The 10,482-nt window shown below is 35.2% G+C and overlaps 2 protein-coding genes across 4 annotated transcripts; one reads left to right on the top strand and one right to left on the bottom strand.

The window, feature by feature from the left end:
• Nucleotides 1-280: 280 nt before the first annotated feature.
• Nucleotides 281-2,554, top strand: LOC128892725 (zinc finger protein 726-like; the record flags this gene model as incomplete). Its single annotated transcript, XM_054153269.1, has 5 exons — nt 281-422; nt 603-758; nt 1,106-1,366; nt 1,867-2,036; nt 2,325-2,554. Coding segments are annotated over 5 exons (942 nt in total), but the record flags the coding sequence as incomplete, so codon positions are not given.
• A 148-nt stretch (nt 2,555-2,702) lies between these two features.
• Nucleotides 2,703-10,171, bottom strand: LOC128892726 (protein PF3D7_1417600-like). Of its 3 annotated transcripts, none has more exons than XM_054153272.1 (16): nt 9,756-10,171; nt 9,076-9,252; nt 8,916-8,974; nt 8,557-8,740; nt 8,287-8,459; nt 8,073-8,189; nt 7,320-7,944; nt 6,365-7,166; nt 6,054-6,234; nt 5,426-5,968; nt 4,642-5,346; nt 4,224-4,535; nt 3,880-4,064; nt 3,700-3,765; nt 3,494-3,619; nt 2,703-3,354 (listed from the first exon to the last, which is right to left on the bottom strand). In XM_054153272.1, the coding sequence occupies exons 2-16, from the start codon at nt 9,238-9,240 to the stop codon at nt 2,807-2,809; spliced, it is 4,791 nt and encodes a 1,596-aa protein (XP_054009247.1). In that variant the 5' UTR covers nt 9,241-9,252; nt 9,756-10,171; the 3' UTR covers nt 2,703-2,806. The 3 variants fall into 3 exon arrangements, with proteins under 3 accessions (XP_054009247.1, XP_054009246.1, XP_054009245.1); XM_054153271.1 differs by having other exon boundaries at nt 3,880-4,535; nt 7,320-7,733; nt 7,815-7,944; nt 9,756-10,169; XM_054153270.1 differs by having other exon boundaries at nt 3,880-4,535; nt 9,756-10,169.
• Between the last annotated feature and the right edge of the window lie 311 nt (nt 10,172-10,482).

The following is a 10,482-nucleotide window of genomic DNA, read 5'->3' on the forward strand; positions in this document are numbered from 1 at the left end:
AAATACCTCTAAGCATTAAATTCAAAGTCTAAATACCTCTAAGCATTGAATTCGAAATATCAAATGCCTCTAAGTATTAAGGAGTTAGGTCCACTATTTATTCCGAGTGCATCGATAATAATTAACAATGCAAATGTACCGGTAATAATTAATAATGCACTTGGGGCTTATTTTCCACGCCAGTTGATTGAATCTTTTTTTGGTAACAACGTCCCGGTTCCATTAAAAAAAAAAAAAAAAAAAAAAAAAAACACATTGACGTAACTAAAATTGGTTTCAGATCAGACGCGAATATGGCTGCTACGACGAGGTTTTCTTTTCAAATTACAACCTTAACAAACGTCAGTGCAATTGGATAAGATTCCTCCGGATAGTTCAGTCTTACGATGACCAAGTAAATCTAATTGGTACAAAAATAAAAGGTAACAAAATTTGATCTGACAAAAACTTTTGAATAAATTTAATCAAAGAGGCTCTGTTCCATCTCGTTCGATACTAAAGCGATACGATTACTTTTCATTTTTAACCGACTTCGAAAAGGAGGAGGTTACTCGATTCGACGTGTATGTCTTCTTTCTTTATATATTTGTTACGTCTCTTAGGGGACCCAATCTTCGAAGTGATAAGAGACGTCCAGCCTGATACAGAATTGGTAGCTTGGTTTCTGCCCACGATGGAACAAGATTTCGTCTTTATATCCCACGACATGTGCCCGAGGTTGGCTATTTACAGATGTACGATCGACTCCATTCTACACGGTGAGTCGTCAAACGAATTACATATAAATATACGGCTGGACAATTATTTCAAATAACAATCTTTTAAATAATTTAACACGTTGAACGCCACGTCACCCACATATGGGTGACGGAGCTTTTCACTAAAGAATTTTAATAAATAATTTGAAGGACCATGTATTGATGAAAACAAGTCTGGATAGAATTCGTAAATTTCGATGAGAATTGAAAAATAAGTAATACGATAAGTGTTAGATTCTATCATTTCTAATTGTCTCGAGACGAAATTTTAGTCCTGTAGACATTTCCATGCGAATCAATGTGGCAGTAAACGTGTTAAATAAGCAATCTTTATATTTTATTTTAAGAATCTCCACTAGACTTATCCATGGCGCTACTCTCCCACAACACAACATCCGTGATTTCGCGTCAGTATTACGACATCGACGAGTACGAGTCGACGTCGGAAGAGTCTTCGTCGTCCACGCTCTCCTTGACGGGGGATTATTTGGATTGCAGCATTTTGACGACGATCAAAAGAGGGGAGAGGGTTCTGTTACCGTGCGAGGTCTGTGGAAAATCTTTCGATCGTCCCTCTCTTCTCAAGAGACACATGAGGACACACACAGGTACGGGACAGATTTAATTGTCATACATCGAAAATTAAATAGTTATAAACGTTTTTCGACGATTGGTAGGTGCGAAATTTGAATCGGTGCTCTCTATCCTTCTCGCACGGTATATCTTTCTCTCTCGCACACTTTCAAGGGGCCCCGCCGGCGCGAAATTTAAATATTCCTCCTACTAATCGGCGAAAAACGTTTATAACTATTTACTTTCAACCGAAATCGTATCAACACCGGTTCTTGAATGTTGCTAATAATCAGTACTATCTTCCACGAGTACCAAGATCCATTATTTACATGCACAAAGTTAATAAACAATAGAATAAAGCGAATATTTCTAACGAAGTAACGCGTAGCTAAGATTCTAATCCTCGATGATCGTTCTAGTTTTCAAGATATTTAAAAAAACAACGTGTCTAATATTTTTTTTAGATCTACCTACCTTACTTACCTACTATCTTAACAAGTTTTTAACAAAAACCATCTTTGACATTAAATTGAAGGCGAGAAGCCGCACGTTTGTATGGTGTGCAACAAGGGATTCTCGACGTCAAGCTCGTTGAACACGCATAAACGAATTCACAGCGGCGAGAAACCCCATCAGTGCCTTGTTTGCGGTAAAAAGTTCACGGCCTCATCTAATCTCTATTATCATCGCATGACACATATCAAAGTAAGTTTCGTCCAAGTTCTCTTTGATAAAAAAAGGAAATTTTCTTGAAAATGTATCATCCGTACTATCATTGGTAATTGCGAGACATATTTATGTAAAAAGGAGTGAGCACTATTGGAAGTCGTGTGAGGGAATCCTCAACACGGCTGTGATTCCCCTACAGTGACTATCCTTGGTCTAACGAATGTCTCATTTGGTCTCATTTACATATGTCTCAGCGACATAAACACGAGAAAAGTTATCTTAAAACATGAGAAATTCGCAAGAAACGTACTGTTTCTTTTGCAGGAGAAGCCACACAAGTGTTCCCAGTGCTCGAAATCCTTTCCAACGCCTGGAGATCTCAAGAGCCACATGTATGTTCACAACGGACTATGGCCATTTCGGTGCCACATATGTAGCCGCGGCTTCAGCAAGCCAACCAATCTCAAGAACCACATGCTGCTTCACCTTGGTCGATGTTCCAACAAAAAGATCGTTAAGTCAGTTTCTGACTACTAACAGATTAACTCATTGATGATTGGAAATGTCAATCATGAAAGTGAAATTTACCTATTACGTAAACCGATGTTATTCCTTTGAATAATTATTTATGAAAATCGTTTCTCCAAATTGAAAATTTGCAAAGGGGGAACTACTGTGGTTAAGTAATTAAAAGAATTGTCGTATTCGCATAGTATATAATGTATTAAAGTCTTAAATATTAATCTGGCAATTCTACTGATATGGAATTGAATTTTTTATTTTTGTATCATAATACTACAAGCACATTAATGAAGAATATTTAGCTGTCCAGTGTTGGTAGCATAAACCAACCCCTGTCCAGGTTGCGGTGCCCACCTGATACAATTTAAACTTACATAACCAGTAGTTTCACGATTATTCTGTAGCAATTCTCTAATCAACACCATATTCTTTTTCTTATCGTTAATATTTAAACAACTTTCCATATTACAAGTATTCCAGTCTTGGCCATACAGTCTGTCGTTGTCAGCATTGTGCTCTCTTAAATTACACGTACTACTATTTATATAATTAGTATATTCCGCAGTCTTGTTATAAAAATTTGTAGTCTTGCATAAATTATATTTTGCATCGTTTTCATCCAATGACGTCCGTTTGTCGTCTTGGGATTCCGTATCGACTAATTTGTAAATCGAAGCCATAAAAAAAGGTTTTGCTGGAACATGAATCTTCCTCCCAAGACCTACTAAAAGGTGCTGCTGCGTTGGTGATATCGATACAGAAACCACAGATTGATCTATTTTTGTAGAATAAATTTTTTCTCCTAAAGTCTCCCACTGCAAACTGTAAACTCCTGAAAAAATCATGTACATTGTTTTCGAACCATATTAATTTAAAATATATGTTTTTAACAAATTTAAATGAACCACTTATTGGTTTCAAACAATTAATTACTGTATTCATATGTGAATCACTTTAAAAAAATTATTTACCTAATGTAGTTGTTACGTTGATTCGACCTGATGGAAGGAGTGCTGCTAAAAGTTTTCCATCCGAAGAGATATCTACGCTCGCATCATTGTGTATCTTGCACTCGTGAACGACGATATTTTTCTCAGCTGTAAGGTATAAGTAGTAATCTAAAGGATGAAGGTAGCATAAATTTAACACAAGCTTGAGCGTGTATTAAAATACTTACAATTGGTGATGTCAGGTATTTCACCGTTGGAAAAATCCCATGCTTGCACACGATAGCTTTGAATTTCTAAAGAGTTAAAAGATATGCTCAACTGGTATATGATCAAACAAACATTTGATCACAGAGATACAAATTTTAGTTGACTCACCCTGTATTATAATATAATATTTATTACATTACCTCCAAGATTTAAATCGCCACTCTCGTTCCTAGGGTCTTGTCCAACACTTCCTCCCCTCGTCCGTGGCCCTAAGCTACCAGTATACACGGAGTAACGAGAGTTGTTCGATATATAATACCGATCATGTATGCGTCTTCGTTGAGAATTTTCTGGCAAGTTCATTATAGGAAGGTTCAACTGTTGCCTACGAGATAACAGTTCGTTATAAAAAAATCGTCGGTTGTTGTTTACTTCATAATTGTATTCAACGTTTAAGCGATTTCTCGGCAGGGAGTAATGTCTTCTCAACGTGTCAAGTGAGATAGAATGGGGGGAGACAAATCTCTGATAATTCGTCGACGACCTTGGGTTCTCTTCACTCTGAGGAGAACGTTCCGTAGTTGCGTTAAACGTTTGGTTCCTAAATTCAGTACTTTGATTGCCTGGTCTATTAATGGTTCTATTAAGAGACGGTGCGTTCCTCCAACTTCTCTGGAAGTTTCTTCTCCCCCTATTAATATTGTGTTGAAAATAGGTTTGTTGAGAAATGCTGTTCCCATTACTATATTCAACGCTCTCTACTCTGTTATTACTCCGTCCATCGTTACTGGTTTGATTTCTGCTTTGTGCTCTGGAATCTCGATTCAGTAGGTGCAAGTGGAACGACTTCAAACGCCTAAAATACAAAATTAGAATAAGAATTGAACCCACAGGCAATATTAACTAAAACACAAAAACCCAAATTTATTATTTTAGAAATAAATGAGAATATTTCAATATACCCAAAAAAATTTTTTCTTCCATGTTTCTTACACAGGCCCTGCTCCTTATTATGAATGGAGAAAGTATTCGCTATCGCTTCAATTGTGGTCTTTAAATTTGAATTAGGTCGACAATATATTGATCTTGAACTTGTAATTGCATTGTTGCACCCTTCATTAGTACTATTATTTGTATCTTTGTTACTATTTACAATTGATGTTTGAGATGTATTTGCTGCGGAATGACTAGACACGCTCTTGGCAAAATTTGAGACACCGGATAATTGTGGTTCGCTGATGATTTCTGTGGCAGAGACCAAATTGGATCTGCTTGGTAGCTGGTCACTTATATTCTCAGTTGGCAGAATGGAATCAGTGCAGTTGGCAGAATGTATGTGAAAATCATTATGTAATTGTGAGAAATTATGTCCTTGTATCTGTTGCGATTGAGATTCATCAGAAAACAAATTTAAGTGAGATCTATGCATTGTATTTTTTATTGATCGTATAAAATATCTATCGTAATTATTCTCAAGACTTGTAATCCCTTTCGATGTTGACGGTTGACTCTGATTGTATTTTTTATTATCATTTTCATTCTTTTCTTTCTTTGCAGTTTCATGTTGTGCATTTAAAGGAATATTTTGATGAAACGTCAATGGTCTTTGCAAGTTATCACAAACTTTACTTTTAATTTGTCGCAGTCTTGCTATTTCCAATCTAGCTCTGCAAAATGAAAAAGGAACACAGAGAATAGTAGTTACCATGGTCTTTTTTCGCTATAGAAATGCTTGTTCCAACTTACCGGCACAGCTCTTTCCTGTTGTCAATGTAACGATTAAGTAATTTAATATCCTGACGAACTTTCAAAAGCTCCACAAACTTTGCACGCTGAACAGATAATAGTTGCGACTCTGCACTCTCTGGTTTATTTTCTTGTTGTAAATAGTTTGCATTACTACTCGGAGTAGGCATTTCAGGATCTTTCAATGTTCCGTTACATATTTTCACATTATTAATGGTATTTCGATGATTTTCTGGATTTAAGTTGCCACTTGATATCTGAGAGGAGTTATCGTTACAATTAACTTCTGTTAAGGATGGTTTGCATTGAGTGTTACTAAAACACATGGATGTCGAAAAATTTTCTTGATTCCATAATGAATTTCTATTATTTGAAGAAAAAATTTGCATCTGTCCAGTTGTAGAGGAATTGTATTGTTCCGACTGCTTGCCAATATTTTCATTGTTTAACAATATACTCTGCGTATTTGCAATATTATCAGAGACAATTGTATACAGATTCCTTTGAAATCGGTCCAATACTCTCCATAGTAAGGGTGAGTTTCTAAATGACAAGAACATTATAAAATTTTTATTTAAATAGGTTTCGAATGTATTCATATAATGAATAATTATAAAAATATATATACCTATATTTATCCTTCGAAGCTGACAATCTGTTATTTCTAATAATACTGTTCGGTTTATTATTACCAGGTAGATTATGACTTTCCAGTCCTATTGCCTTCAAACTATTTGTAGGCATTTCTTGACTTTGCACTGTATCCTGAGACGCTGAATCATATATTGTTGTTACAGATAAGTTGTTTCCTGAAATATTATGGAAATAAGTGTACTCTTTTTGTACGCTTCGATTTCTAATGTGAAAGCCTAGGGAACTTGTGTGATTATGTATGTACTATGTATTGTTAATGAAAAAGTTAGTTTAGAGTCTACTTACCAGTAGAAGATGCAGAGTTAGTTTGTCTCAAGAGTTGATCTGGTCCATCATCTTCTTTCTTCTTCGTCATACTGTTTCTCAAATTACAATTCCTATTGTTGTTGAATCTTTCTTCACAGTTCTTGATATCTCTAATATTCGAATTCCAGTTTGGATATATGTGAAAGTTTCTAAACGTATCACTGCTAGAGCTCAAATTTCCACCTTCACTAAGAAGTTGTATTTTCTGGAATAATCTATTAGACGAACTTGAGCTTGTACTAGGCTGTTCGTTCCTTGCTTCGAGGTTCCCCCATTCAGAACAGTTCAAGTTCACTTGAGAGTGATGCTCTGCAAAACTTCGATTTCTTCGTAAAGCATTGTACGTGGTGAATTTATTTTTGAATCGTTGAATTCTGGATTTTATATTTCTGAATCGGAGCTCCATGTTCTTCCTTACTCCTGCATTATCACACAGTATAGATAATTTAAAGTTTCTATTCATGGGATAGGAAGATAACATTGAAATCGGATACATCTGCAAAGATGTAGCATACTCTGGCACAGCATTTAAAATTTCCCTTAAATCCAAAAGAGGGCTTTTCCTTTTCGATTGCGTTGAATTTATAATAAATCCCACTAATAGTAATCGTTGATATCGTTCCAATTTTCTCAATCTTACATTGTCAGCTCCAACGCAGGAATTCATCGTATTCATGAACTTTCGTATCGACACTTTTGTTTGTTTGTTCCTATAATCTGTCTCCCCTAAATTTAACATCGATGTCTCTAGTATGCTCAACGAATTAGTCCCACGATCAACCTTAATTCACATTGGAAAAATATATTGGTAAATAAATATATTGTTACAACTCAAATAAGTCAAAGATGGCAAGTAAACAGACTGTTTGCTTAAACAAGTATTCCGTATTTTTAAATGCTATTGCAATAGTTGTTTTATTATTAAAATACTCACCGTGTTCAAATATCTTCTAGTAAGTGTTTCATATTGATTAATTAAATGTCTGCGATAGGGACTCAATCTTTCTTTTTTTACATGTACAGAATCAGAACTTTGTTTCGCTACAGTTGCTAATGATTCCTTGTTACCATTTGCGTTGCTTGAAGCATTATTAAAGTTACTCGTACATTCTGAGTTACTTTTCGAGTTATTACAATCATGAACTTCCTCGTTAATGTGTATTTTATTCATTGCGTGTCCATTTTGATTTGATTCCATGTTATTATGATTTGCAAATGTACCAAATAAATTAGTCGCTAATTGAGTGTTACTAGTGCTCTCAAAACTATTTCTAGGCTGCTGAACTTCCCTCAATCGTAACTTAAGTCTGCAATCTTGATTATTAATAGCTGACCCTTCGCGATCTCGCTGCATAAAGTAACAAGCACTGTAAATAGTGTGATTCAATCTCAACCAATTCTCTAATGTCACGATGCGCCTATATTGTACCCAATTATCTGAATGTTGAGTGGTTCTCTCAGCATAATTGTTTGGTAGTTGGCTTCCATATGTTGCTCCATGATTCCTTAAATGAAATCCAGGCAGCGTATTGAAAACTTGTGTCCCATTGCGTGAATACCTACAATTTTAGGAAATTAGTACTGTAATATGCTAAGACAGATGCAGTAGGATTGGTGGTGCAAATAATAGTTACATAACAGAATTTGGTTATATTTAAAAAAAGCATTGAATATTTATTATACATACCTTAACACATTTCTGTAAGGTTGCTCTATAGGAGGGCAATTCCACTGTAGCTGCATTTGTGGTGTGTTTGCGATACCTGTAATCAGTTTCCTTCCCAATTTGTCGAAAGTCACATACCTGAAATGCAAAGTTTAGTGTAAAGTATCTATGCTTAATTCTAAATGGTATAAGATAAATTACCTTGCCCTGTAATGTGTAATTTGTCAATGCTTACCTCACTTTTTCCTTGTCAGTCTTAGTGGTTACTACCGCGAACGCTTCTGGTTGACTCCAATCCCAAAAATGTATTTCATTGTATGTTGCTATAACAAGTAATCTCTCAAATGGATGAAAGGCAAGCGAAGCTATGACTGTCTGACTCTCTGCATTCCAAACTTCACTGCCATCCTATGTAATGATTATATGTTGGAAATATTTTATTTGTAATTGTTCCTATGGTAACATATCTAAATATTCAAGATGTTATCATTGAATGAATACTCACACTCAAATCCCAAACACGAACTTGACCACCTAAACAGCCAGAAGCCAAAATCTGACTGGAAGAGGGATGGAATGCAATGCACCATGGAGTACGAGGATGACCAGAGAGTGTTCTAATATTTTTGCCAGTTGTAACTTCGGTGATATAAACATTATGATTTCCATGAGTCGATGCCATCTTAGTCCTGGAATTAAATTCCACCATCGAATTAAAAATTAATCATAATTTCTATTTCTGATACATTTAAAGCTACAGATGATCAATGCAAACCTAATGCAAATATTACAATGCTTTTTAAATTAAATTAGTTCTAGCATTAATTTGAAATTGTTATGTGTTGAATGTATTTTATATCTCACCCATCTGGACTGAAAACCATTAAGAACGTTGCTCGAGCTATCCCAGGTAGATTACATTTCTAAAAAAGAAATTTAGAAGTACGAAATTGATTTTTTTTTTCTTTAATATACTTCATATTAAATGTAAATGTATTTTATGATATCAGATTGCACTTCTTACCAATTCCTTATGGTTCTTCAATACAAGATTTGTTTCTGCTACTGATTGCAACTGCGTACTGGGTTTACATATTGTGTGAAATCCAAAGTCTCTAAGCCTCAAATTCTGTAATATGTTTTGTGACTGACTGCCATGGTATTCTGGTGTTTTCTTGATCTTTCCCATTTATCTAGCGATCTATAATATTCATAAAGGATCACTACCATTTAAAGAAATCTATGCAAAAACCAATAATTACATTTCGAAGATGCAAGAAATTGAAAAGATGAACTGAATCCATCAAAAACGAATATGTCTAAACAAAAAAGGACAAAATAGAGGTGTTTGCTGAAACGTCTGGAAAAAAGAATTAAAAACGAGCAAAACTGACAGCTGTCAGAAACATATATAACAAATATAAAACAGTACTCTTTGTATATTAAAAAAAAATATTATCTTAAAAATTGAATATTTTTCTCTTACGTTTTAAGAGATAAATTTAGTATTGGACATTAATTTGACATTACTTATTTTCAAGTTGACCTTCACTTTTAAAAAGACAGAATTTACAACAATTCAGATTGCACACAATTCGTCGCTGCAAATATTCTTATTTTAACTAACTAATTTTCACCGAACGGAGCAAAACATATTACTCAGCTCAGCATACACAATAAACACTGTACATCCTTCTCTATTACCTTCGAAAAGAAGTAACCACTCGTTGCGAATACTCGTAGAAATCGTTGGTGCGTTGGGTAAATTTTCAAAATCTATATCTTTATTTTCAATCTCCACACACGTACACGATAAACAATACGTATATCAACGTATGACCACGTATGATACTTAGAATATTTTTATAATCACATGCTCTAGTGGAATATCACCGAGTATGTTTACACAGGACAGATTCTAACTCTGATTTAGTAACAACGGTTTTGTATCTTCTAACCACAGTATAAGAAGAAGAATAAAGATGATACGAGTCAACGAAACCTAATCTATAGCCTAGGAATATAGAACATAGAAACGAAGCATGAGCTTGGAACAATTTTCACTGCAAATTTAGGCGTTTGTCCACCGATGGCGCTATTTGTACTTTCTCTTTTCTTTCTCTTTATTTTAGGCGCATGAAGAGTTGCACTACTGCTACTAAAACCCACTCATAGAGCGGCTTAGTGAGCAGTGCTGACTATATTACAATAAATGCTATATACAGGGTGTCCCAAAAATGTTGTAACACCTTGAAAGAGGTGATTTGAAACAACTTTTTGAGCGGCCGCGGTAGCGAAGGCTATGTGCTAAGCGGCCGCGCTTGTACGCGAACAAGCGACTCGACGTGCATCGAAGGACATTAAACGCGGCTGTTTAGAACATAGCCTTCGCTACCGCGGACGCTCCAACGGTATCCGCGCGCTCTGATTG

Source organism: Hylaeus anthracinus, unplaced genomic scaffold (genome assembly GCF_026225885.1).
Source record: "Hylaeus anthracinus isolate JK02 unplaced genomic scaffold, UHH_iyHylAnth1.0_haploid 15548, whole genome shotgun sequence".
Classification (NCBI taxonomy): domain Eukaryota; kingdom Metazoa; phylum Arthropoda; class Insecta; order Hymenoptera; family Colletidae; genus Hylaeus; species Hylaeus anthracinus.

Excerpts from the sequence above, each read along its gene's own strand:
- LOC128892726 (XM_054153270.1), bottom strand. The coding sequence starts at position 9,240 with ATGGGAAAGATCAAGAAAACACCAGAATACCATGGCAGTCAGTCACAA. Across the intron at positions 3,620-3,699 it reads AATACCTGACATCACCAATT|CTGAGAAAAATATCGTCGTT; the intron begins GTAAGTATTTTA and ends TATACCTTACAG. Across the intron at positions 3,355-3,493 it reads CAACGTAACAACTACATTAG|GAGTTTACAGTTTGCAGTGG; the intron begins GTAAATAATTTT and ends TGATTTTTTCAG.